Source organism: the organism of the source record quoted next, unplaced genomic scaffold (assembly GCF_019419815.1).
Source record: "Pyrus x bretschneideri cultivar Hongxiangsu unplaced genomic scaffold, Pyrus_bretschneideri_v1 Contig25, whole genome shotgun sequence".
In the NCBI taxonomy this organism is placed as follows: domain Eukaryota; kingdom Viridiplantae; phylum Streptophyta; class Magnoliopsida; order Rosales; family Rosaceae; genus Pyrus; species Pyrus x bretschneideri.
Genome location: NW_025999557.1, coordinates 1,260,503 through 1,287,836, shown reverse-complemented (window position 1 = coordinate 1,287,836; position 27,334 = coordinate 1,260,503). Strand labels below are relative to the sequence as shown.

The following is a 27,334-nucleotide window of genomic DNA, read 5'->3' as shown; positions in this document are numbered from 1 at the left end:
TTATATTATAAGTTTAGGTTATATTCTTATGAAAGGTTATATTCTTATATTCTTATATTCCTAAATATTATAAGTTTAGGTTATATTCTTATTAGAGTGCAAAAAAAAAAAAATTAACATAATATATTCTTATATTACTCAATATTATAAGTTTATGTTATATTTAATATTGTTAATTTAACATAAATGCTTATAAATATTATTCATTCCATTTTCTTATAACAATTCAAATTATGTTCATCTAATCCATTCTAGTAAATAACAACAAAAAATTATCAAAATAACAACAAATTAAAATAACAATTAGAGTGCAAAAAAAAAAATTAACATAATATATTCTTATATTACTCAATATTATAAGTTTATGTTATATTTAATATTGTTAATTTAACATAAATGCTTATAAATATTATTCATTCCATTTTCTCATAACAATTCAAATTATGTTCATCTAATCCATTCTAGTAAATAACAACAAAAAATTATCGAAATAACAACAAATTAAAATAACAATTAGAGTGCAAAAAAAAAAAAAAAAATTAACATAATATATTCTTATATTACTCAATATTATAAGTTTATGTTATATTTAATATTGTTAATTTAACATAAATGCTTATAAATATTATTCATTCCATTTTCTCATAACAATTCAAATTATGTTCATCTAATCCATTCTAGTAAATAACAACAAAAAATTAACAAAATAACAACAAATTAAAATAACAATTAGAGTGCAAAAAAAAAAATTAACATAATATATTCTTATATTACTCAATATTATAAGTTTATGTTATATTTAATATTGTTAATTTAACATAAATGCTTATAAATATTATTCATTCCATTTTCTCATAACAATTCAAATTATGTTCATCTAATCCATTCTAGTAAATAACAACAAAAAATTATCAAAATAACAACAAATTAAAATAACAATTAGAGTGACAAAATTAATTAATTCGACTAAATTTTTATTAATTTAACAAAAATAGTAGAATTTTATCTAAGTGCTTAAATTATAATTTTTAAATAAATAAACTTGTGTATTATACAATTTAAAAATTAAAGAAGTTAGTGATACAAACCTGATTTGTTGAAGAATTTCGACGTCAACAATTCTTTATGTACTCAACCAGCTCAAATAAATTTCCTACAAAAATAAATTATAACTAAAAATTAAACATAAGAGGAGAAAATAAAAATATTATAAGCAAGAAAAACTTACTGTTGTGAAGAGGAACAAATGAAGTTTGAAAACCAAAGGAGAAAGCTGAAAGAGAGAGAACACGGGAGACTTTGTAAAAATTGGAAGAACGAATAAGAAAAGTGCAAGAGAAGAAAAAGAAAACACGGGGGAGATCATATAAAGACCATCAATGTGTCGCTTACAACCGACACTGGTTTTCAAAATATATGTCGCTCAAAATCGACGCAGGATTTAAAATATTAAAAACAAAGAATTAGTGTCGCCTAGAAGCGACACCCATAGTTTATGTCGCTTAAAAGCGACACTATTTTATTTAAAGCGACGCCAGTACTTAAAAATATTAAAATATATGTCGGTTATAAGTGACACTAAATTTTTACGTCGGTTTAAAAGTGACATAGAAATTTTACGACGCTTATAAGCGACAGTAAATACGACGTCATCTTCAGTGAGTGTCGCAAATCTCTTTTTCGCCACTATATAATATTAAACCGAAGCAACAACTGACACTATTAGGTCCTTTTGTAGTAGTGTTTTGCGGAAGGTCGAGAAAGCCAACTGTTGTGTTAGAGGCGGTTGCCTTATATAACACATGGATCTAGCATGCTTTTTTTGGAGTCCCTGGATCCCAAAATGACATTAGGCGTTCACCCCTCTTCAACTGCCTGATGGAAGATAAAGCACCTCAACTTGACTACTACATCAACGACCGTCAATACAATATAGGGTATTCCTTGGCAGATGGCATTTACCCAAAGTGGGCGACACTTGTCCAAGCAATTCCAAACCCTAGGAATGACGAGGAAAAGTTGTTTACCTTACACTAAGAGGCATACCGGAAAGATGTTGAGAGAGCTTTCGGTATTCTACAAGCACGGTGGAAGATTATCAGCGAACCGGCAAGAGGGTGGAGTCGAGAAAATTTGGACTCCATCATGATGTCTTGCATCACATTACACAATATGATAGTGGAGGATGAGCGAGATGGGTATATTGATGGAGAGTCCGATGACGACCAAGACAATTCAAATAGGTCAAGAAAGGCTCGTGCAAAAATATATGATAGGCCTAATTTGTCTTTCAATCCAAGAATTGGTAGTATCTCTATATATGAGTACATGAGGCGTTACAGAATGATATGTTCACGTGCCACAAACAAGTACCTACAATAGGATCTTGTTGCACATCTTTGGGCCAAAAACAGCATGGAGTAGGCGTTTAAATTTTATTTTGTTAAATGTTTTTTGAAATGTTGTTTAAGTTTCATGTTGTTAAATGTTTTTTTTTATGTTGTTTAATGTTATTTCGTGAGGCTCATGAGCCCTCTGGCCTAGCCCTCGGTTGGAGACGGTTTTCGAGGTATTTTCAGCCCTCTGAACCCTTCGGTTGGAGATGGCTTAAGGCACACGAATAAACGAGTTGCTTGGCTCTAGGTTGTGCACATGAGGGAGGCCCACTCTATCGCTACTCTCACATCGTCACTGCCATTGAGCTCAAGGCCCAACAATTATTCGATAGGCAGTTCGATGGGCTTCCTCGAGCCACAAGTTGCCTGCCAAATTTTGGGCCTATGGACCAACATTTTCTAGGATAAGGGCAATTTAATCCAACTGCCTTGGCATTTAAAGTGCCGGTGGACATGTGTTTAGAGAAGTTAATTTTGTGGCGGATAATAAACTGTGGTAGGTTATAATATTGACTTAGTATTTTGGTTTAACTCTTAACTTCCAATGTTGAAGGGAATACCTTACATTTTGATAACATTTATACGGGGTGCTTTAAACGCTTGAGGAATGCTAAACATACTCTCTCAAAAGTTAGATTCTTCATGAATTTTCTACATCATTATATTTTTGACACGATATTTTATAATGTTGGCATATGAATCGTGTAAAAAACATGAGGTAGAACATCCATGTAAAGCCCCACTATGAAAGAATAAATAAAAGTACGGATTATTAGACACCTATGAATCCCATTTACAAATTCTTAATTAGCAGAGAAATTGTATAAAAATAAAAATAAAAACAAAACAAAAAAACAGCTGCATAGATTATGTGTATTACTGTGTCCAAAAAAGGAAAAAAAAAAAAGAAAAGGGATGGTGTATATAAATCACCAGGACTCTCTGTGCTTGTATTGGATTTATTATTATTATATGTACTGTGCTGACATGAGAGATTTGCAACAGCTTTATCGATACATGGTGAAAATCTCTACCTCTCCTTTTTTTTCTAATATTTAAAAAATGGAAAATTGATTTAAAATAAAAATAAAAATTTGTTTTCCCCTTCTCTTATTGTTTTTTTCCCTTTCACATAAACTCAAAAGGGCTCTCTCATAAAACTACTTTCTGTTCCCTCCCTTTCATTTTCTTCACTGACAGAGGAATACCTGCACACTTTCTCACGCACGCACGCATACTCTAAACAGACTACCCCCAGTTCTGCACAGCCCATTTCCTCAGACACATCACACACACTCTCTCTCTCTCTTTACAGAGGGAGAAAGAAAGAGGAGAGAGAAAGAGAGGAAATGTATACGGCAGAGAGGACAGAAAAAAACACAGATTTTTCCAGCCATATCATACCTTATTATATCTCCTTCACCTTTTCCCCTCTCTCTCTGCCACTCAGATCAGATCCATCAAACCCTTCTCACACTCTTCCTCTCTCTTTCTCTCTCTCTCTCTCCCTAAAACCAAATCTTGCAGCTACAAAACAAACACTCATCCCCTCACTCTCAAAACCCCTCACTCCACTCCACTCTTTCCTGACCTCCAACAACTTTCATGAAACAATCACACCTTATTTAAAACCTAGACACACTCCAAAAGTCCGTTCTGGGTTTTCTTCCCAACGACTGTCTCGTTGTTTGTTTGATTTCTCTCTCTCGACACCCATGGACATCATGAGCTTCTCCACCCAATTTGATCACAACACCCACCTGCCACCCGGCTTCCGCTTCCACCCCACCGATGAGGAGCTCATCACCTACTACCTCCTCAAGAAGGTCCTTGACAGCAGCTTCACCGGCCGTGCCATTGCTGAAGTCGACCTCAACAAGTGTGAGCCTTGGGAGCTCCCTGGTAATTAATCAACTACTTAACTCCACCTCATGCTAATTAATCACATTATTTCATGTACATAACTTGAAATAATTGATTTCTAAATTTGGGTTTTAGTTGTAGTTAGTTTCTAAGTGTTCGGGTTGGATTATAACAATTTTTCTTGTACATAACTTGAAATGAATTAATTTATAAATGTTGGGTGTTGATTATAATTAGTATTTAAGCGTTGGTTTTGAATAAATTTGCAGACAAGGCAAAGATGGGGGAGAAAGAGTGGTACTTTTTCAGCCTGCGTGACCGGAAATACCCGACGGGGCTCCGAACCAACAGGGCAACTGAAGCCGGGTACTGGAAAGCCACCGGAAAGGACAGGGAGATTTACAGCTCCAAGACTTGTGCGCTCGTTGGGATGAAGAAGACTTTGGTTTTTTACCGCGGTAGAGCTCCCAAGGGTGAAAAATCCAACTGGGTCATGCATGAGTACCGTCTTGAAGGCAAATTTGCCTACCACTATCTCTCCCGGAGCTCCAAGGTCCTCTCTCTCTCTCCCCCTAAAGTTATATTGGAAATTTTGACGCTCATGCATGTCTAAGCTACATATTAAAATGTAAAGTTTTGATTTTTAGTAGTACTACATCATTTACAGCTAGGGTTAGGTAAATTAGTTGGTACATTGGGGGTTGCTAGCTAGGGTTAGGTAAATGTAACCTTCTATGCAGATCATACTAATGTTAATTAATGGCTTTCACTGGTAGAGGATGTCTCAGTTGGTCCTCCGTATATCCTCTTCCATGCTATCTTGTATCACGGCACATACACCTGAAACTTGAATATTTTGAGCATAAATAAGAATTCCGGAGCAAGATCTTGTAGCTCAGTTATCAAAATAGGTCACATTGTTAATTCTGCTATAATTTCTATGAGGTCTCCTCGTTCGCTGCCATTTCGGTTTTTTTGTTAGGCATTAATTACGTTAGGGTTTTAATTATGCATATAGAAACGTCACCACCTACCCACATGACTAATTTCTCAAAAAGCTGACTGGTTTTTTCACCGATTTCGCTTATGGCATTGATTCAATACACGTGCAGGACGAGTGGGTCATTTCCCGGGTTTTCCAGAAGAGCAGCGGATCAGCCGCTACCGGACCCGGATCCAAAAAGACTCGGATGGGCAACGGCTCCACCAGCAGCGTCTCTCTCTGCCCAGAACCCAGCTCCCCCTCCTCCGTTTCTCTCCCGCCCCTCCTCGACTCCTCCCCTTACCAACCCGTCTCTGCCGCCGGCGACGGCTGCTCTTACGACAGTCCAATCCCCATGGAGCACGTGTCCTGTTTCTCCACCAACCCTAGTAACAATGGCTTCAACCTCCCAGCCTCGTGCTTCGACCTGGCTCACCCTCCTCCGCCCCAGCCGCCGAACTTTGGCGGCGTCTCGGCCTTCCCGAGCCTCCGGTCTCTGCAGGAGAATCTCCAGCTGCCACTCTTCTTCTCCCCAATGCCGGCTCATCCTCCTGTCCACGTTGGCAGCTCTGTCGCTGGCGGCGGATCCTCCGTCGATTTCACCGGGAACTGGCCTCCGGTATCCGAGGAAGTCAGGGCAGTTGGCCCCACGGAGCTTGATTGCATGTGGAATTACTTCAAGACCGAGTGTCTTTGAAAATCATGGAGGCTTCCACACGTGCGGGGGTGTTTCAGACTTTTTATTCGAAAACGCCCGATTCACTTCGTAGTAGCAGGGCTAGTTTCGGTATTTCAGTTGTGACGTTATCAGTAGTTTATGTTTGTTTTATGTTTGGCCTGTGATTATATGACTGCATGAGACTATGACCGACTCTGGTGTGTTTTATTACCTAAGTAATCTAATGGTGAATTTAGTAAGTGATTATTTGCTGCTGAAGAATCTATGGTAGCCAAGAAAATATAGACGAACACGAATTTTAAGTAGCGGGGATTGAAATTACATGAAGAGTTGGTGATCGGATTATAACTCTTTTAGATTGATAACTCTTTTAGATTGATTCCGCGGTGATGTTTTGTTACCGAAGTAGTTAGTTTGAAGGTGAACTTTGTAAGTGCTGATTACAAATGGAGGTATATGTGTTTGTGGTTATTGGTTGGAACAGTGACGGTGAAACTGATTCACCTGTCTTCCACCCAAAAAAAAAAAAAAAAAATTGATTCACCTGCATCTTGCATTATTAGATTATCTGCTTAATATTAATTATTAAGATAAGATATTCTGATGCGGATTGCAGTGAGTAGCTTTTTCTGAAGATAGTCTGGGTTTTGCTTTAAATGGTAATTGCACGTATGCTTTATTCCCCTTTTCTCGGTTGTGATGATGTTTGATTTGTCGTTGGGATGTTATTAAGACCTGGTTTGGTACTGAGGTGATTTTGAAAAAAGCTGCTATCAAAAAAAGTTGGGAGCTGTTTTTGTGTTTGGTAAACACTCAGCTTCAGCTTTTTTTCACAGTTTTGGGTGAAAAAAAAGCCAAAAACAAGAAGCTGCAAAACCCAGCTTTGAAAAACCGGCTTTTTTTCACATCTGTTTTACATAAAAGTTTACCAAACACGCTAATCCTGCTTTTTTTTTTTCAAAAGCACTTTTACAAAAATGTTTACCAAACACTCTGCTGCTTTATTTCACAGCTGCTTATTCTCACAGCACAGCAGAAGCAACTTTTTTCAAAGCACAGCAATACCAAACCAACCCTAAGTTCGTTCGGGTGGGGATTGGGATTGGGATTGGAATCTAGCTCATTGATTTCTGCATTGGGTTTGCCAATTATTGTCTTGCAGATGCAGAGGCTTCAGTCTTGTTTGATAGCATTCTTGAACTTGAAAGAACATGAAGGGGATCATAACCCTTATATTTGATCGTTTTGCATTTGATTAGTGTGTATAGATAATTTGGACATTTTAACGGTTAGATTTTGATTTTATATTCTTGAACAAAAATTTAACGGTTAAAATATAATTTGGTTTTGCATTATAACTTTATTTTCTTAGGTAAAAAAAGAAATAAACACTATCTATATGTGAGGAAGTACTAGCTACATTCTCTTATGCTTTCTTTCGTTTCGGTTATTCTATAATAATGTAGTTGATTACTGGAATTATATATGTATCTAAAGATCATGTTTCTCAAAATTAACCAAGTTGAAAATCGTTATATCATTTTAAGAAGAATTGAATAAATTAAATATGAAATATGGTAATTACGAAATAGCTAAATGATTTTCAAACTGAGTGATTATTTTTTGGAATAGTCTTTGAATAATGACCTTGAAAAATTAATTGATATCAATTATTTTACAAACTAATTTTGTCGGCAAAGTGGAAATTTGACTTTTGGCGACAAACTAATTTTATCAGCAAAGTGAAAATTTCTAGTTGTGTGAAGAGATTCTTCTATACAGTCGGTCATATAGCCCATTCCTCATTTGGGTGGGATCACAAGTGATTCCATAATCTATATGATGTATGGCAGCATAGACACATGTCTTGACAATCGAGCTCCTGAATTTCTCACACCCCGGGTATGAGACTTGTTTTCTCAAATATTTGAGATCGTGGTCCAATTTAATGAGTTTAAAAACTTTCTAATTGAGATCCACAAATATAGGATATGCCACTTGTCTGTTTTAATTAATTATAATAGGGTTATGTTCCAAGTACGTTTGGGTTACCAAATAAGTTAAAGGAAAGGCAACTGGCATTCCGTCGTCGCCTTAGGGGCTATATGGAGTTGGCCAAACGACATTGTATCAAGGGACTAAAATTAGATTTTGATCTTACTCATGATTTTAATCTAAAAGTCATCTTTGCCATGGATTAAAATGAAGTTTTCTATATAATTTGTAAAAAAAGGGTTTATTTTCTGGAGGATTTTGCTGTTGTTGAACTGTCACAAACATCCACCATCTAAATCATTAATGGTGAGTTGAACTTGTTAGACATGGATGGTTACCTTTCACATTCGCACACAGACTCTATAGGGTAATACAGAGACCCTTGAGGCTTAAGGACACTGCTCTCCTAGTGGGTACTCCTCGCAGATATAGTCTTATAGAAGGGACAATTTAGTACTCTATCTGTTACATTACATTGTATTCTTTCTTTGTCAGCTTAGCTTATTAGCTTTGGGGGGGACCATGTATCTTCCTAGCCAACACATTATGCAACCTTGCATTTACTTTTCCTCCTTGTTTGGACGGCTGCATTACCCTACTCATAATTTTCATTGTTTCATTATCACACTGCTACTGGGAGAGGAGGGAATCAAACACAGTCTCGAATGCAGAAACAAATATCGTTAAAGCGTCTCCAGTTCTTAAGTCTAAATGAAGAGTTACCGCCACTTATACCACTCTTTGTCATTGTTCACGCTAAAACACCCGGCCGGGAGTTACTATAAAGGGGCAGTATTAGAGGTTTATGGTTCAGGTTATCTCTTGAAATGGGGAAGCCCTCATTTAGCTCATCCCTGTGGGAGCAAAAAAATCTTCTGCATCCCACGTGTGCGGAGAGGTAAATCCGCAAGTTACCACTACTTTTTATCATGATATGTCATTGTTCATGCTCCAATTAGAAAAACTAAAGGCGACCCCAAGCCAAGACAAACTAAAGGAACGTCTATGGTACACAACCAATTAGAGAAACTAGGGGGTGCAAGTAAAACACGTGGCCGGACTTGTTAAAATGGAGAACTCATTTAGCTCATCCAATTAGAGCGAAAAACGCTTGACATTTACATTTTCTTATTAAGACGTTTTTACCTGCTTGAGCTGAAAAGTCCCTTCCATTTCCATACCCTTAGTAATATAAAATAATCAAACAAAAAAAAGTTCATAAATGGGTATTCCGCTTCTGCAAAACTGCTGCCATCACTACGTGACTAAATTTGGTTTGGTGATTTCAGACTATTTGTACCAAGATGAATCCGATAGAAAAAAAAAAAAAAAAGATTGTGTCTTCTAAAGAATCTGTTGCCAGTTGGTGTTTAAATTTGGAAATATTACAGCCCACAGATAATTGCCATTGTCCTTCAGAAACCTAAAACCTTGAAAAAAAATCCAAAACCAGATGCATGTTTTCAGTTTTACAAGTCACAAACAATCATCACCAACATCGTGTGACTCAGATGCAATCATGTACAAGCTGCTGTACGTTGATCTCCCTCCACGTGGAGGGAACCCAATGGTGGAAGTCCATAATGATGAAGTGTGGTCAGCGGTTTTTGGTACATTAAGGTTGAAATTGGAGGGGTATGATCTGTGCATGGGAAGGCAATGAGCAGTGTGAAATTTTCGGGTATGTGCTTTCTTTTGGGGGGGGAGGGGGGGGGCCGCTACTTACGTGGGACCATTGGAGGACACCATCGGAGGATTTGTTCATGGAAATAGCATGGCACGCGTTGTACCCTGTTTGGCTTTAGTTTTTATAATTTCCTTTGCAGTGGATTATTTTGTGATGGGATCAAGGTATGAAAGCAGGGTTTGAAGCCAAACAGAATGAAACCAAACAAGAAACAGCCAAACACTAAAAGCTAGGGTTTGGAATTTATGGAAGGAGAAGTGAATTATGAGTCTCTGTGTATTTTTGGTGTTTATATATATATCAAGGTCTTTTTTCTTATGCGTATGATTGCATCTCTGGTATTTCTTGGCTTATTATTCTTATCCTCTTACACATATGACATATTTGTAACAGTGATTTGATTGTACAAGTTGATATTGTGATTATCTTGACCTATCTAGGGTTAGGCGAAAATCATCCGAACGATCAAACCGGCCAAACCAAACCGATCCGAATGATGCATCAACGTGAAAAATTCGTTATTACTTATTTGATTTATGGTTCAGTTTTATATACAGAATGTTTGCTTATTTACTTATGAAGGCAAATGATTATGTATAACTTGGATATCGAATAAAATTAGATTTTTTTTTTTTGTAACCAGCTCGCATAGCTTCAAAATAGCCCAAAGCAATTGTCCTACCCAGAAGCCCGGAATTAATAAATTTGTGATGAAAGCAGCCCGCATTTTCGACCCTAAAGGAATTTAAAATTAAACAAGTAAGGGAATTAGGACTCCTTTACTACATTTTATTCTTGTCTTGGCCTATAATACAATGATACGGTTTATATTTATGGATAGACTATTTGGGCTACGTCACATAGTAAACTAACTATAATAATTTGACATTAAACTTACAGTGAACTAGAGACGAACCACAAACATAAAGAAGTACAACTAAATTGTTATCTTGGTATAATGGTGGGCAAAAGGCCCAATGGAAACAAAAGTATAACATGAGGACTGCAATCCCCCCCATGGGCCTAGACACCCAAAACATCCTCCATTAGTCGCACAAACTAGCGCCAAGCTCATGCAATATTCAAAAAAGAAAACGAAATTTGTGAAATTTATTGACCTTTTATTACAAACAAACTCTAGTTCAATCGATATTTTAGAAGAATAACCCTTAAATAACAATAAAAAAAGTGAGCGAAGGTTTGGAACTTCCAACTCGAGTTGGAACTACTGCAAATGCATTTTTTTGGAGCCACCGACTTTGCTTTTATATATGAATGACCCCGATGACCAAAGTGAACCGCCTGATACAGTACCGAATCTGCATGGGAAGGAGGGTTAATTTGCTCATCAACGTGTTGTGAAATATCTCTTGTATGGTTGTCTTTGGGCCCAGTCCACAATATCTCAGACTGAAACGTTTTAATGTTAATTTCGTAGTCTCCTCTCACTCTCTCCTCTCTCGCTCTCTGTGAGACGCGCACAGCGTTTCAGTGCGACTGCTAGTGCTGTAAGTTATGGAGGAGTACTCGGTGGACGACCCAACTCAGCTACTCGAAGCTGCTTCCGATTTCGCAAGCTATCCCGGTAAGCACTAAACCGCTGACACTCGCTTTCCTTCCAGTTTTTCTAAGCTATTTTTTTTAACAAATATCACTGTGTTTTGCAGGTTTTCAAAACGACGCATCAGCTAAGGAATTTCTCGATCGCTTCCCTCTTCCCGTCATTCTCAAGTAACCCCTTTTTTCTGCTTATACCCATAACTTGTTTTCCAAGTTTTTGTGCTCGACTGCAGTTTTCTTTCGTTTTCGTATCGGTTTTTAGTAATGGGAATGTGTGCATGTCAACTGTTTGATGAAAGTCTCCACTGACATTGTTAATGGAAGTTGAACTTGGTGTGAATTGATTTTGTTTTGTTTCTCGCTTGCAGTGCTTTGCAAACCAAAGTTGATGTGCCCGGTCTGGAAAGCGCGTTGGTTGCTGTCTTGGAAAGAGTGTTCAAGACGAAATATGGGGCTTCTCTCATCCCCCAGTTCATGGTATGCCCTTCATTTGTTGTCCTAACTGATTGCATTTTGCTGATGACTGTATTTGTGTTCTTGTGAAAAATGAAAGAAGGGTTGTCCTGAATTTGGTTAGAATTCAGGTAGTCTTTCTTTGATAAAACTTTAAAGCTTTTCGTATTATCATGTATTGGAATGCCATAGGGGAAGCTCTTTCAATGAACATGTTGCTCTGGTTCAATCAAATGAAAGATGTTATACCATAGCATAAAGTATAAAGTATAAACCCAATTAACTTTCAGAAATAAAGCCACTTTGGTACGTATTATGTGTCTATCTAGATTCATAAACATTTATTTTTTCTCTTGTTCAGCCATTTATACAAGTTGGTGTGATGGCAGAGTCGCAAGAAGTCAAATCTTTAGCTTGTAAAACGGTATGTATAAAAACTGCTTATGCATCTTTTGCTTTGATTTGAGATTGTTGAGTAGTTTTGTTCCTAATTAGAGAATTTATCTGTTTGTTTTGTACTATTTAATTTGTTTTTTGGGGGAGTTGAAAAACTTATGCAAGTAACAGACGAATCTATTGCCTAGTTTAATCTGGTGTCATGAGAACAATCTTCAGGTTTCTTGCCTTCTCAAGAATTTGAATGAAGATTCCATTTCTGCAACACGCCTTATACTTGACCACAATATATATCCTCTTTTGTTTGATTGCCTCATTCATGGGTAAGGTTCAAATTTTAAGTTGAACACCGATACTTGGATTTTTAATTATTTTCTAGTTTTTATTTTTGCCTTTATGTTTGGAGTTCATGATAATGTTTTTCTTCTGGTGTTTAGCAATGAAAAAGTTGCAACTGTAGCAATGGATGCAATAGCGAGGATAAGCTGGTTCTCCTGAAGGCATAGTATGGACATCATATTTAGTGCTATACTCTGAGTTTAAATTTTGATCTCCTCAAATGTTGTTTTAATGAATACCTCCTTTGTGATAGCTTATTAAAATCTCTTACTGAAATCTCTTACTGTCAATATGTAGGATATTGTTTTCCCAGCTAATAATAAAGAGGCTACACATCTTGGAGCTCTAGCAGACCAATGCTCTTCAGTGGTAGGGTGGTTGCTACTTTTGTGATTTATAAATGTACAGTTAAACTTTCCTGAAATTTGGCCTTTATTTTAGTGAAAGAACTGTAAAAGAAAACTAGTTATCAACTGTGCCGGTCTTTCGCATTTTTCTGTTACACAACACTGTAGTGATACTTGACTAATTTGTGTTGTTGACATGTGCATCAGAGGCATGTCATTAAAGTGGTTGTAAGAAAGGGATAGTTTAATCCATTTGTATAGATGTACCAATGTTAGACAGTCGAATGAAAAGTTTTTCTATGCATTTACAATCTCCGTGCAAACTTCCAAGTATCATGTATGCTACTGTGCTGTCTCTGATTCTAGATTATTTGCTGATTTTCTCTGCTTAGTTTAAAAAAAAAAAATCATATTAATGTTTTGCAGGGACGGGTCCGGGTTCTGGCTTTGATGGTGAAGCTATTCTCTGTCTCCGCCAATGTGGCATCAGTAGTTCAAAAGTCAAATCTACTTGGACTTTTGAGGCAGAAATCAACAACACAAATGATACCCTTTCAACCTTGATCATTTTGGAGCTTTTGTACGAGGTTGGCCATTGATCATCTGCACACTGCTCTCTCTCTCTCTCTCACGCACAATCTGCATAACTATCTATTTTCCAGCTCTCCATATTAGCTCCTTTGGTGCTCCATTTCGTGCCATATACTGATCATAATTTACTACAAGCTCTGTATTAAAACTCAAAAATCAGATCTGCAGAATAACTAAGCATACATAAATTGTATGAAGATGAAAAATCAGGTCCACTACTTTGTTCCAGGACCAATGTTTAGTACACAATGCTTAAGAGAAATGTGGCCCATAATTTGTATGTATTATCTCCAAGTGAATGGCATCCATCTGAAGTTCTCTCATTTGTTTTCTTTTACAATCCAATCAATAGAGAATTCCAAATTTCTGGTATTGTTTTCTTTTGATACTCTTTTCCTTGCTTAAAAACCTTATATTGAGATGTTCTTGTGTATGTGGCAAATGATAAAGTTGACAGAGATTGAGCATGGTAGAGAGTTTTTGTCTGCAAGCACCCTTCTGCAACTGCTTAGTTCTATAATCAGGTGTTTAAACAACATTTTTTGTTATCTGTTTCGTTTTGGATACTCTACATCGCCTAAAGTCTTATAGAAATATGGTTGTATAACTTTTGTAGCAACAAATCAATGGAGTCAATTTTAAGAACAAGGGCAATGATGATTAGTGGAAGAATTCTGTCCAAGGAGAATTACATACTTGCAGATGAATTGAGTAGGTCTTACAGACTTGGAAACTTGTATATGATGAATAATATCTACTTGCATCATTCAGAGTATTATAAAGCCGTTGTTTTTACCTTTCATCCTGCATTTAGAAGCCCTGTAGTCTAGTGCCTGCATTATTTTTGGCTCATTTGGTAGCTTTTTTTACCTGTATTTCGAGGACAGATATCATGCTTAATTTTAGTGCAGCACTGCTGTTGAGGCACTTGTCATCCCATTTTCGGACCCAGAGAAAAAAGAAGAAAATAGTCTTCTTTAGTGGACACCCTTAATTTGTTTTTGGTTTTTGGCTAGCTTGCTGCTTGCATTTATCCAAAGAATCAAAGCTACCTCCAAATCTCCAGTTGCACTTGGACCCCAATTTTCCCATTAGGTTTGAAAGAGAGCGCTAACATAATATCTTGGACCACTCAAATCACTTAGTATTCCTGCATATAGCATTATATATATAGCTTCTGTCACATGCTATTTATTCTCTTTTGGGGACGGTCTTAAATTATTTCAAAAGGTAGACTTTGAGATTTGTTACTTCAAAAAAAATATATAATTGCTTTACCAAAGATCATAAAAATGAAAAAGCGGTCATGAATTGATTTTGATACTAATATTGATTATGCAGACTTAAAAACTGTATTATCAGCCATAGACAGGATACTTAGTTCATCCGAAACTCAAGAAATAGATGAATGTGAATCTGCTCTTGAAGCACTTGGTCAAATAGGGTCATGTAAGTATGCCAGTGCCTTCACTAGGCTTGAGAAAGGGTTTTCATAGCGTGAAACATATCTACCATCATCAAGAAATTAATATTTACAACCTGGTTTTTTGGGATGATCTTAGCAACTCAAGGAGCGCAGCGTTTATTGTCAAGTTCACCACCAGTTGCAAGACATGTTATCTATGCAGCCTTTGATAGACATGGACATGGTAAACAACTGGTTAGTGGATCTAGTCTTTTAGCTTTATGGCTTTAAGTTCTCCAGCCTTTTTTTTTAATACAATTTTTTATGTTCCTTATCATGTTTTAATTTGCCAATTTAATTGAATCTGAAGCCTCTCCTGTATCAAGGGGTGTGTGTGTGCGTGCGCGCGCGCACATACTCTTTAGTAAGTAGCTAACTCTGAACTATAAGATCCAAGATTAAAATGCTGTCACAGTTCACAGTAAGGATTAGAACACTCATTACCTTGGTCGTGGAAAGAGATATAGTGATATAAGATAATCTTCTTATTTTAACTCCCTATTTTAGGTACTAACTAGTCTCCGTCTGTCTATTTGTTAAAAAAGTACATGCAAGGAATACAGAAATAGGAGTAGAAAAACTAGGCATTGCAAGGACATCATGTTTTGCATGGTCATGGTATACACCTTTCCAAAAGGTAAAGGAAGCTGATGACAAATGAAGAGTATGCTATACTACAATTTCCTATTTTTTGAACTATTGAGTATGCTGTATTACAATGTCCTTGCTTCTAAATCCACTAACTGTTGCAGCCAACTAGATACACCTTCCATGCCAAATAACATGGATGGGGTTACGTGATAAATATGGTCTGACAATTAACTTTGACAATGAACTTGTAAATGAAATTTTTTTAATAGATTCTGAGCCGTGAGTATTCTTCTCCCAGTAGTAGAAGCTTGTCATCTATAATCAAACTGGGGATAGTTGAGCTTTCGAGGTGTGGGAGTGTTTTTAATTTTTTATAAAGAAACTTATTAGGGATTAATAATGCCATAGTAAAAAGTTAATCGATTTGAATAATCAAATAGCTTTTGGTAATCTGAATGCTAGGCAGTCTCTTATGATGCGTTTTCTAGAATCTCTGACATTTGTTTGACCGGAGGAGGCTTCTAAGTCAGAGACACTAATTGCCACATAACTTGTTGACTATGTTCACTTGATATAGTATCCTTACAAGCCTTGTTCCATTGTCCCTAGGAGCCATCACACCCTTATTTAAATGACTTTTGTGATCCAGCCCATCTTAGTTGCCATATCACGTAAGAGGGATAACAGATTATTACACGTACCTTCCTTTGGGAGAGAGATTACAATGCCTGCTATAACGTACGTAAACATAGATGATCTTATGTGTTGACCCCACCTAAGAACTACATTCATGGATCCCAAAGCAACTTTATTCTTTGATTGCATCCATTGGAATATTGGTTTTGCCAATAAAATGATGAATAGTTTGGATTCTGACCATGGGATATAAGATGTTTCCTAGTAATTGATTGACAACTGTGTTTGTGATCTGTCCAAGATTCCAAATACTTGTTGATGATAAAAAAGATAGTATCTGTTGTAGTTTACATTCAAATTCTTACTTCAATGGTTCTTGATGAAAAGACAGGCTGCCTTACATGCCCTTGGAAACATTTCCGGGGAAACTCGATCTGCAAACAGCATGATACTGACTAGTGATGCAGAAGAAAGCCTTCGACGCTTGATTTATGAAACAGCATCTAAGAGTTCAAAGCTGACACCATCTGTGAGCAGCTTTTTCCTTCTTAATTTTATTGTTTCATAAGCCTCCAAATATTTTGCACGTGGGTGCAGGTTGCCTGCCTGAATTTTCATCCTTTGGCATGAGTCCAACAATTTCTGTTACAAATCATTTGTTTTTCAGCGTGCTTGTCATTCTTCATTTAAGTCTTTAAAATGTGTGGAAGTTTTACTTAGTTGTTGATGCAATTGGCAGGGTCTTTTCCTATCAGTTCTTAAACAGGATTCGGACATTCGTTTAGCAGTAAGACTTCTAATAAAATCTTGAATTGTGGATTTTTTGGTGGTGTGACTGTTGAATACTTTTTTGGACCTGTATATAATTGAAAGTTTGCAGTTTATGTACCATGCGAATTATTTTCTCCGTTTAGTTTGGTTTTGCCCCTTAGATGTGTTATATTTTTCCATCTGCAAATATGATACTTGAATAGACTCAATACATGTTTTTATGGTGTTCGTTGCTGTAATTACTAATTGCTTTGGAAACACGCTTCCTTTTATATTGTGAATCACCTTTGTAAGTGTTCGTTTGTCGCTGACCAAAGCGCTATGCTCTGATCCTGTGGTAAAGAACAATGTGTAAAGTAAATTATAATTGAAAGTTTGATGATACTTCTGTAGGCATATAGGAGAAATTAAGATATAAGAATTCATATTGTTACTACATCTGATACAGCATCTGATGCTAATACTTGTAATTGTATATATTTCTGGTATTTGCTATTTATGGTGGTTATTAAATGTGGATAATTCAGGGATATAGAATGCTGTCTGGATTGGTGGCTCGCCCATGGTGCCTGATGGAGATTTGCTCAAAGCAGGAGATAATAAACATAGTGACTCATCCAATTACTGAAACCACTAAACTAGGTCTGTTTCATTTTTCTCTGTAATCATTCAATTTATTACGTTGCAAGTTTATAAATATACGGAGTTAACTTCATGGAATTGGTTTATACTTTTCTTACAATTTATAACAGTTATTCTTTCCAGTGGTACCCTAACTACATGATACATTCTTTCAGTGCTCAATTTTGTGTATTTTAATGATAAAACCAATACTTATTATCTTGCATGGGCTAATACGTTATCTAGGATTGGTTCTCAAATGAATTTCTAATAGTCCATTTGACTAGAGACTAGAGAGTGAATAGACAAAAGGCGTTATATAGAACCATCGCATGACCTTTGTTACAACGTTCTCTCTGATTTACTCCTGCTATATGATAACGCTAAATTATTTGCTTTTCCCTCTAAATTGAAGTTTGGTTGCACATTTCAGAATTTGGCAAACCCTTAATATGCTTTCCTCTGGTTTCTGAATTTTTTTCTTGGACTCGGACAAATGACTACTCTCATTTCTTATTTCGGGTTCTGAATTTTCAACTGGCTTTAATTATTTGAATCTTATCTATTTTCATGTGAATGAAAATTACTGTTCAGCTATGGAAGCCAGATATAATTGCTGCAAGGCAATCCACACCGCTTTTAACATGTCAAGTAAACTTGCCAGCGACCAATCTCCTTCTGGGATAGCGGCGAAGGTTAGTTCTATTGTACATAACCTTCCTTCATTTTTATTTTTCTTAGAGTGGGAGAGTTTTGGGGGATCCTTGATTACATCACGGAATAATTAAAACGGTTGGACCTAAGCGTACACGCTGGTGTACAGATCATTTCTTTAATTTTGTTCGATCCATACACACTAGTCGATAGTCACTCTGTTGCCATCATATATGTATTTGTGTGAATTGTCTGGTCTATGTGGTGTGTGTGTGTGTGAGTTGAAAACCATTGAAGGGAAAAGTTGTGGGACAAAAAACTGAAAATGTTAACCTATTGGTTAATGTAAGAAAATAAAATGTTTTATCTTTACACCCTCGCAAAGCGGGGAGCCTTGTTGGCTTGAGGTCATCCTTTTAGGTTGACTTCACTATTTTGTCTTAAACAAAGGAATCAATCGTAAATGCTTATGTTACCATCTTACGTGTCTTCTCTTGTTCATTCCTTTCTGTGTGCAGTTGCACGACGCTGTTAAAATGGGTCCGTACCTTGCTAGGAAGCACCTTGAAGCTCAGCCGGTGGTGGTGACGGAGGACCGATTCTAGAGTAACACCAGCCACCGTGTTCAGCTTATGAGTTTACTATTCCCACATGTTGCATACAAAAGTTTGTTCAGATTAACGGTGGAAGTATGTTTAGCTGTGAATTCAGAACTTAAATACGTAAAGCTAGAGCAGAATTTGGAATTCCATATAGCATCAAAGAGAATTCTCTCAAGTTTCTCAACTAATTCCAGTTTAAAGGTAGATAAATCATTTGTAATGAAACTAGCGCACAACAAGGGATATAAATTTCGTTTATCTAGAACTCACGAGCAACTTCCCAGTGGGTCATCCATTATGGGATTGCTCTAGCCCCCTTCTCGCTTAACTTCGGAGTTCCTATGGAACCCGAAGCCAGTGAGCTCCCAAAAGGCCTCGTGCTAGGTAAGGATGAGAATATACATTTAAGGATCACTCCCCTGGGCGATGTGGGATGTCACAATCCATCCCCCTTAGGGGCCCGACGTCCTCGTCGGCACATTTCCGACCAGGGATTGGCTCTGATACCAATTTGTCACATCCCGGCCCGGGGCTGACCACTTCCCGGGCCCGCTCCACCACCGTAGCACGATATTGTCCGCTTTGGGCTTACCATTCCCTCACGGTTTTGTTTTTGGGAACTCACGAGCAACTTCCCACTGGATCACCCATCATGGGATTGCTCTAGCTCCCTTCTCGCTTAACTTCGGAGTTCCTATGGAATCCGAAGCTAGTGAGCTCCCAAAAGACCTCATGCTAGGTAGGGATGAGAATATACATTTAACAAATATATCGTTATCATTGAAAATATCCATTAAACGTATAAAATTGTGGAAGCATCCTAATCTAATCAACAAAAAATTACGTTAGAAAGTTTTACAACTTCAAAATCAGCAAATGTTTATAAATAAAAAATAATAATAATAAAATAAAAATTTAAAAATTATGATATAAAATTATGAGGGGCAGAAGAGTAATTCCATACACTCAACTCCGCCGCAGGTCAAGATAGGAATTTCATATCCGCAGTGGATAAAATTCAGAGGAAGAGGAAGCACCATCTCTGATTCTCTTCTACACTCTACAGACGGAGCTTCAAACAATTTCAGAGAGCGAGAGAGATGTCAGCTGGAATTCATTGCCTATCTCCATGCCTATCCATCCCTTCCAGATTCAGCAAGCTTTCACTCAATGGCCCTTCTACTTCCTCTGCCACTACTCATTCCACAACTTCCCTCAGTTTCTCTGCTACCCTTTCTCCCAATTTCTTCTCCAAAGGTAATCAAATCTCTCTCTCTCTCTCTCTCTTGAATTTACTGCATTTTTCTTCTTGGAGTTTTGAAAATTTTGAAACTTTTCTTATTTCAAATATTGGGTTTTGGAACCCAGCTGTAAAAATCCCAGTCGTGTTATTGGGTGGAAGATTTTTCCATTTTTGGTGTAAAATTTTTGTTTTTTGTATCATGTCATCGATTTATCAGTAACCATACAGAGCACAATGTTAAATCAAAAGAGAAAAACTGCATCTTTCTCTTGGCTATTTTCAGGGTATCTGGCTGTGAGTCCACTTCAGAGGCCGGTTCGACATTCCATTGTTTGTGAGGTTACCACGAAGAAGCCCGACTCTGCTGTGAAGAGAGCTCGGCAGGCCGAAAAGAGGAGGATTTACAACAAATCCCGCAAATCCGAAATCAAAACCCGGATGAAGAAGGTATTTCTCTTTTAGGCAAGCTAATTTTATTTTAACCGAGGGGTTTTGCTTCTTTCGGTTTGCATTGTATGTAAAAAATAAGTTTATTCTGATTGTTTTCGGATTGAAGAAAGTAGTCGTCTTGCATTGTTTGGGTTTTGTTTCTTGTGACCATGTTTGATGCCTTGGATTCTCATCTGAATTGAGGAACCATATCAGTGTCTAAATTGCTCTCATAATCGAGGTTAGCAACCAAATTCTGCATCGGGTTTCATTATTTGGTTGGCTAAATTCTACTGGTTCTAAGTTGAGGACATTTTACTGCAGAAATGGATGGTTCATGGATTGCACTGCAATATTAATAGTAACACCTTTACTTCTCGATCTACATGTTTGTCTTTAAGAGCATCTTTTTATGCGATCGTCAGACAATTGTACGAAGATAAAGTATTGGATTGGTGTGGGTGCAAGTTGTGCTGGAGAAATTATTTTGCTTAGTGCTTTGGAGCATCATCTTTTAAAAAACATATGGTAAAGTTAGAGAAAAATGTTAGTTATGTGCTTATATACTGTAAGGATGCTTGGGCTGGTATATATATTTCCACATATTGTATTGGTAGCCACAAACATTTGTGTTTTATCCGGCAGTGTGATGCTATTTTTATCCCAACGGGTTCTGAAGTGATCTCTGTTTCTGTTATTAAAACCGTGTAGTTTCCTAATTATTTTTTCTTTTGGCTGGAAAGTAATGGAGAAGATAAAATTTGAAAGACACTGTTGGCGTGTTTACCTGCTATTGATTAATTCTTGGCTACCTTTACCAGGTTTTGGAAGCTCTGGATGGGTTGAAGAAGAAGCCAGATGCTGCACCCGAAGAGGTCCTTTCTATTGAGAAGCTCATTGGAGAGGCATACTCCATCATTGACAAAGCAGTTAAGGTGGGAACTCTGCACAGGAATACTGGAGCACGGAGAAAGTCTCGACTGGCTAGAAGAAAGAAGGCTGTTGAGATCCACCACGGCTGGTACACCCCAACTACAGAGACTGCTAGTGCCTGATAAAACTCCTTTGTTGGGTCAGTCGTTTACTATTTTGCCGTTGTAATGTGTAGCATTTGTCCTTTGAATGTATGCATCTCTCCTTTGTATGGTACATGATTAACCGTATTCATTTTTCTTCTAGTTCGCCAAATTTGTATACTTACTGTCAAAAATGCGGATGTGCCGAATAGATTTTGGGTTTGAGTTATCTACAAGACTCCAGACTGTTGTTTAAGTTACTCTCTGGCTCATGAAAAATATGTTTCCCAATGAATGGGAAAATGCTATGGAAGAGTTCAGCTAGAAAGGATGGGTCGGGAGTGTGTGATTGTGCGGTAATGCCGATATTTGGCTTGCCGTTTTCTACTAGAGGTTAGCCATGTTCAACTCTGTGTAGGATTTCAGTGAGACACTAATGCCGATTTTGTAGACCGAGTCAACAAATGGGAGAGGTTTTTCTTGGTTAAGAACAAAGAAGAGATGTTCCATGTTGGGGTGGAAGGCAATCGACACACCCTACACAAATAGCTCCCGTGTCCCTGGTTTCTGCCTCTATCAAGCGACGACAGCCCCCACCTTCCCCTACTACGCTTTCCCAGGAACTATGCCTCCACCAGTTGGAGAGAACTCGATCGATCTATTTCTGTTTCGTAGGTTTGCCAGTAGCTACCTGAAACTTTACTCATAAATTCCCTCGTCCACAAGAGATTCAGGTGTATCAACTAATTGGTCAGCAATTTGATAATCTCCCTCAAAAATCCTGCACTTTTTTAACTACTTCCATAACACGTGACCATGCGCTTGGTTCCTACACGTTTAAACAAGATTCAACTCGATTAGTGGTCTACGTCGAACTAACAATATAACATATCAGACTCTCTACTAAAGATATAATTTCCCCAACATACATAAAGTTGCAAATTACGGATTGATTGGTAGGTTTGAAATTTCTGAAAGTACGAGCCGTGACGATCCTTCTCCTCCTCCTCGTTGGATTTCAGTGAGTGGTGATATGAATTAATTTCGGTTTCCTTGGAGTTCAAGGAAGGGACTCCATGTCCAGATCCAAAAGATTTTAAGCCAAAATATTGCCTCCATTTCTACAAGTATATATTAGTTAAGCACAGTTAATTATGTGTCTGTGTTAACATCTAATTACATATTAGATAATGACCTGAGGTACTTACCAAGTGATTCCTTCCAGCCAATTTCCTTGGTTTGTGAAGTAATTAAAATGACCAGGTCTCTTCTACGAAGGCTATATACAGTCACCAATATCTTCGTCCCATAACGGCCACAGCAACAATGGGTTAAGCAAAGAGATTGAATAAATACGGTTTTACGACTAGCGATTAGGCTTACCTTTCTCGGCCTTTTGGCTAAGATCAAGTGTAGTATCTGTTCTTATCAGTTTAATATTTGATATGTGAGTCAATGAGTCACACGATATTAAATTAATTTCTTTAAGGAAGGGAGAGAGTTCACTATTGTAGCTTGCTATTGGAGCTCTCGAGTGTCGCCCAAGTGCTGCACTACTGCTCGGGCTGGCGCACCCCACCAAAACTAGTTAAATCTTTTACGGTTTTATGCCACTACTTTCTAACATGCCAAGCATACTTCAGCCTCAAGTAAAACAAGGTCTTCATCAAACTCGCGATAATGAATATCAGATCGTAAATTCAAACCCTTCTGTATATTCATGTTAAGAAAAGTTTTAAGATGCCGTCCAATATTGTTGATTAGCATCAATTACCTAATGTCGACGTCAGACGTCAGATTAAGCACACCTTAAATTCGTGTGTTAGTAGGGCACATTTCACCCCAACATGTGGGTGGAAAATCACTAGTTCATAATCTTGAGACGAACTCCAAAGACGTACCTCACCTTAACGTGCTCCTTAACTCAATTCCGATCATCCGACAATCACTTTTTTGCATTAGAATAAAATGAACAATCCAAGGATTAGAAGAGAAGAGGAGGGGGTTATTTGTTGTCACCACGACGGGTAGGTGGATACGGATGCTGGGTTCTTTGAGTTCTCCTTCAGTTTTGTGTTTCATATTAAAGAAAGATACATCTAAGTTATTTTAGGAATCTGGGCGGGTGAGAAAATAGCATTTTCATTTTTTAACTTTTAGCGATAGGTGGGAATATAAGGTGGCGTTGGAAATAGAACTAGTGAATGGCATCAGCAGCACTCCAATTTAATTCGACAATCTTATTAGGGTTTTGGTGTATTTTTGCTTATGTTATAACTGAAACAAAAGACTTTGAATGGCACGGTCCTAATGAATTTTGAGCAATTTTTGTTTTTATTTTTAATGATTGTGGAAGTGGAAGTAACATGGGTATTAACAATGAAAGGCACCCTTCGAATAGCATGCAATTTAGCCTCCTTTTGTCAACTTGCAATTCTTTCAGTCCCACACCGGCCACAGCAAGAAAGCTCAAAAGAGAAGATACAAAATAAATAGGGTCTTACAACACAATATCAAGCATACCTTTCTCGGCCTTTTGGCTAAGATCAAGTGTAGTATCTGTTCTTATCAGTTTAATATCTGATACGTGAACCAATGGTTCACACGATATTAAATTAATTTTTTTAGGGAGAGAGTCCGTTACATTAGCTTGCTAATGGGACTCTTGAGTGTCGTCCAAGCGTTGCACTATTGCTTGGGCTGGCGCATCCCACCAAATATAGTTTCAACCCTTAACATCTTTAAGCCTTGTTCAATTTCTAATTCAACTTTAAGTGATTCTACAGAATTTCTGTTTCATACAATTTCAAACTAACTCCTGAAAGTCAAAACCAAAAACTATGTAAGCGTAAGGGGGACCAAATACCTGTAACAGAGGAGGAAGAGCTTTGACAAGACGGATTCAACCTCTGAATCTGCTTCCGCTGTCGTGGGGTAAAACTATTTGTGTCGGGTGTGGGAGTGCTCCTAACATGATAGAAGTAATGCTGCAAAGGCCCTATGGAGTAAGGGGATTAGGAAGTCTCCGATTCAGTAGGAGAGAGAGGAAAAGCATGGTTTACATCTCTATAACCGTAAGAATTTCGACAATTTACAGGCTCATGATTTCTCAACAGCAATAACAGTCAGAATTTCGACAATTAATAGCCTTGATCGAATCTTTGATTGCTCAACAGCAAAACCATTAACTTATAATTCTAATACATTACATATAGAACTAGAGTTTTGATCATATATAGACTAGAGACTGCGACTGATGATAGCCAGCGCTTTGTTTAATCTGCACATAGGCAGCGCAGATAGGCAGACTCAAGACTTCGACTCTTAACAGTCACGTTGACTTGACACTTGATAATGCTAGCAAGTTCCGAAAATCAGACACAGCCTTTAAACTGGAAATTATTGGACTTAATTTCTATGTGGAAGTTTCTCTACGGTTGCAACTTCAGTTCTAAAGCAACTTGTGAATGCCAAAGTAATTTAACAATATGCTTTTGCCCTGTCTCAAGTAATCTTTAATAATTCTCTTTCACTTCTACTCCAGTTTGTTCGTAGTGTTGCACCTGCACGTATGAATTTGGCAACTTTAACATTCATGGTCCCAACAATGCACATAATTCCATTTCCGTTTTCAAGAATTGTTCCACAAAGACACTAATGTCAAGTTCAACCTATAAAGAACACGAGAAAGTACTTCGCTGATTATTCAAAGGGGTGCATTTTTTAATTCAAGTAAACCAAAAACTAGAAACAAAGCTTTACCTTGCTCCCCTTTTTTCTCAAACTTCTGTACTCAAAGGCCATGTCAAACTGTCATTTTCCTCCGCTTGCTTTTCCACTTGTCCACCCTCCTTTTTGGACTGGACATTCATAGAATCCATCAATATTTCGGTCCTTGGCTCTGGTATCATCCCCTTTGAAGTCATCTCACGGAAATAGCGCAAAGTTTCCTTGATCCTTCTCTTATCATGGAACCCATGAATCATAATGGTATAAGATCGTCGGTCAGGTCCCAACCCATTTTTCTCCATCTCATCCCATGTATATCTCACTCTTTCCTGACAATCCCACTCCATATACAACTTCAACAGCAAATTGTATGTGTCACCAGTCATCTTGCATCCATTTTTCTGCAGCCTCTCCAGCAGGCCAGGAATTTCCTCTGGTTTCTTCGACGACTTAAGCAAGTAATTGAAAGTTACTTCATTGGGCAGACAACTACCCTTCCTCTGTTCCATTTCTTCCAAAAGCTCGTAAACCTTCTCCATACGCCGTATTTTGCATAGGTGCTTAATTAGTGAGTTGTATGTTGCTGCATTTGGGAGACATCCTCGGACATTCATTTCCTTAAATACATCCAAAGCATAAGGAATCCTCTTCTTGAAACAAAGGGCATCGATTATGCAATTGCATGTCACCACGTCTGGGTTGCAACCCTGATCCCACATTGCTTGAAATAACTTGAGTGCCGTACCCAACTTTCCCTTCTTGGTCAGTGCATTTATAAAAGTCCCATACGTAAACTGATCCGGCTTGCAATTAGACGCGATTATATCTTTCCAAAACCTTTTTGCCTCGCGTACATTCGCTCGTACACACCATCCATTAAGAATGATATTCCACGTCTTTATATCCTTCCCAAACTCTATCCCCTTCACGTTAAACAAAGTTTCTGCAGCTTCTACATGCTTATACCGGCATAACCACATCATAAGCTTCTGAAAAGCAACCAAATCAAGCTTGAGACCGAACTCTTTCCTCTTATAAAACACATCAATTGCTTCCTCGACCCTATGTGCAGCCGCATACCTATTGAGCAAAATCTCATACGTTCCTTCATTGATAAGTCCCTCTCTCTTGCGCATTTCGTCGAGCATTTGGTGGACTTCATCAAAAGCCCGCATTTTGCCAAGAATGTCAAGAATCTCATTGTAACAATCCGACCCGGGCAAATACCCACTTCCTCCTCCACCTTTACAAACCCAATTGAAGAACGCATACGCGGGTTTCCAGTCAGACCGATGCCTCCGCAGCACATCCAAAACCAAACAATCTGTCAGCACAAACCCACATCGGTCGAGCGCCCACTCAATCTCCTCGGCCGGCTTGTCCCTTCGAAACTTGAGGATGTTTTGAATTAATACAGCCGTTCGATCATCTGGGTCTTCCCCAAACCGCGCATTTTCTTCAGCATCTGCAACAGAGTGGACGAAAGTCTTATTCCTACCCAGAAAGTAAAATTGGGAATTCTTGGTGAAAGTTTCGGGCTTTGCGTTCCTTGGGCTCTGGCAGTTGTGAAATTTGGAAAGGTAAGAGAGGGCTTTGTGTGAAATCGGATTGTGGGAGTGATGGTTTCTGGGTTGGGTTTGGAATTTTAAATTGAAATTCCGTTGGATGTTGTTTTCCCGGGAAAAGGTTCTCAACGGTCGGAATTTGAAGGGCATGTTAGGTTTTCTAGTGTTGAGCGTGTTTGGGGTGGAAGAAAATCGTTTCCAATATTTATAAAGCCTTCCATTACGTACATATTTTTATTAGTATTTTGTTCACGCATAATTTTTTGTCTCTATTTAATATGAAATAAGATTATTGTTATTCCTACCTATTTTTAATGAATTTTTTAATACATAATAACAGGTAGGCACGAAGAGGTAACATGAGCCTTAGACTTGCATTTGGTTGTGAAAGAAACAGACAATACATAAGCAAAAAGACAAAGAATATGGATAGAAGAAATTTTGGATCAACAAAGTGTGGATGCCTTTTCCAATTAAAGAGTAACAAGCTAGCAATTGATGATAGTTAATGGAGTACATAATCAAACAGGAGCACAGCACTTGGAGAATCGTTTATTTGCTGGTAAATTATCGTCGGTGGGAAAATAGCATTTCAATTTTTTAGGAATAACAGTGGTTGGCGAAATATAATTTCAAATTTTCACTTTTTATGGTAGGTGGGAAATAAAACAATGAGTGGGTCTATAGCAACTCTCTAAAATAATGCTTATACCCATATGTAAAA

General features: G+C 37.6%; 3 protein-coding genes, 1 long non-coding RNA gene and 3 other non-coding genes across 9 annotated transcripts; 6 read left to right on the top strand and 1 right to left on the bottom strand.

The window, feature by feature from the left end:
• Positions 1 to 3,668: 3,668 nt before the first annotated feature.
• On the top strand, positions 3,669 to 6,159 carry LOC103932725 (protein CUP-SHAPED COTYLEDON 2). The gene is made up of 3 exons (XM_009342366.3): positions 3,669 to 4,298; positions 4,529 to 4,812; positions 5,372 to 6,159. Exons 1-3 carry the CDS (start codon positions 3,746 to 3,748, stop codon positions 5,936 to 5,938), a joined length of 1,404 nt encoding a protein of 467 aa, XP_009340641.2. The 5' UTR covers positions 3,669 to 3,745; the 3' UTR covers positions 5,939 to 6,159.
• Positions 6,160 to 10,900: 4,741 nt separating this feature from the next.
• Positions 10,901 to 18,838, top strand: LOC103933377. The gene is made up of 17 exons (XR_007259370.1): positions 10,901 to 11,187; positions 11,270 to 11,333; positions 11,531 to 11,639; positions 11,977 to 12,039; positions 12,231 to 12,334; positions 12,449 to 12,516; positions 12,648 to 12,719; positions 13,124 to 13,284; positions 13,739 to 13,812; positions 13,905 to 13,999; positions 14,630 to 14,737; positions 14,851 to 14,948; positions 16,372 to 16,509; positions 16,720 to 16,767; positions 17,279 to 17,393; positions 17,967 to 18,067; positions 18,545 to 18,838. It is a non-coding gene; the product is annotated as an uncharacterized LOC103933377 (transcript).
• Positions 18,839 to 19,640: 802 nt separating this feature from the next.
• LOC103932731 (30S ribosomal protein S20, chloroplastic-like) lies at positions 19,641 to 21,545 on the top strand. Its single transcript, XM_009342375.3, has 3 exons — positions 19,641 to 19,885; positions 20,155 to 20,318; positions 21,122 to 21,545. The coding sequence occupies exons 1-3, from the start codon at positions 19,729 to 19,731 to the stop codon at positions 21,353 to 21,355; spliced, it is 555 nt and encodes a 184-aa protein (XP_009340650.1). The 5' UTR covers positions 19,641 to 19,728; the 3' UTR covers positions 21,356 to 21,545.
• On the top strand, positions 20,325 to 20,937 carry LOC125478530. Its single transcript, XR_007259371.1, has 2 exons — positions 20,325 to 20,541; positions 20,625 to 20,937. It is a non-coding gene; the product is annotated as an uncharacterized LOC125478530 (long non-coding RNA).
• A 1,150-nt stretch (positions 21,546 to 22,695) lies between the features above and the next one.
• Positions 22,696 to 22,895, top strand: LOC125478659. Its single transcript, XR_007259443.1, has one exon. It is a non-coding gene; the product is annotated as a U2 spliceosomal RNA (small nuclear RNA).
• A 934-nt stretch (positions 22,896 to 23,829) lies between these two features.
• Positions 23,830 to 26,862, bottom strand: LOC103932741 (putative pentatricopeptide repeat-containing protein At3g15200). Of its 3 annotated transcripts, none has more exons than XM_048586706.1 (2): positions 25,079 to 26,862; positions 23,830 to 24,314 (listed from the first exon to the last, which is right to left on the bottom strand). In XM_048586706.1, exon 1 carries the CDS (start codon positions 26,758 to 26,760, stop codon positions 25,096 to 25,098), a length of 1,665 nt encoding a protein of 554 aa, XP_048442663.1. In that variant the 5' UTR covers positions 26,761 to 26,862; the 3' UTR covers positions 23,830 to 24,314; positions 25,079 to 25,095. The 3 variants fall into 3 exon arrangements, with proteins under 3 accessions (XP_048442663.1, XP_048442662.1, XP_048442661.1); XM_048586705.1 differs by lacking the exon at positions 23,830 to 24,314 and adding an exon at positions 24,457 to 24,987; XM_048586704.1 differs by lacking the exon at positions 23,830 to 24,314 and adding an exon at positions 24,457 to 24,879 and having other exon boundaries at positions 25,079 to 26,861.
• LOC125478658 lies at positions 23,836 to 24,030 on the top strand. Its single transcript, XR_007259442.1, has one exon. It is a non-coding gene; the product is annotated as a U2 spliceosomal RNA (small nuclear RNA).
• Positions 26,863 to 27,334: the final 472 nt, after the last annotated feature.

Coding starts and splice junctions, on each gene's coding strand:
- LOC103932741 (XM_048586706.1), bottom strand. CDS start 26,760: ATGCCCTTCAAATTCCGACCGTTGAGAACCTTTTCCCGGGAAAACAAC.
- LOC103932731 (XM_009342375.3), top strand. CDS start 19,729: ATGTCAGCTGGAATTCATTGCCTATCTCCATGCCTATCCATCCCTTCC. Junction 19,886..20,154: donor TCCCAATTTCTTCTCCAAAG/GTAATCAAATCT, acceptor GGCTATTTTCAG/GGTATCTGGCTGTGAGTCCA. Junction 20,319..21,121: donor TCAAAACCCGGATGAAGAAG/GTATTTCTCTTT, acceptor TACCTTTACCAG/GTTTTGGAAGCTCTGGATGG.
- LOC103932725 (XM_009342366.3), top strand. CDS start 3,746: ATGTATACGGCAGAGAGGACAGAAAAAAACACAGATTTTTCCAGCCAT. Junction 4,299..4,528: donor TGAGCCTTGGGAGCTCCCTG/GTAATTAATCAA, acceptor ATAAATTTGCAG/ACAAGGCAAAGATGGGGGAG. Junction 4,813..5,371: donor ATCTCTCCCGGAGCTCCAAG/GTCCTCTCTCTC, acceptor ATACACGTGCAG/GACGAGTGGGTCATTTCCCG.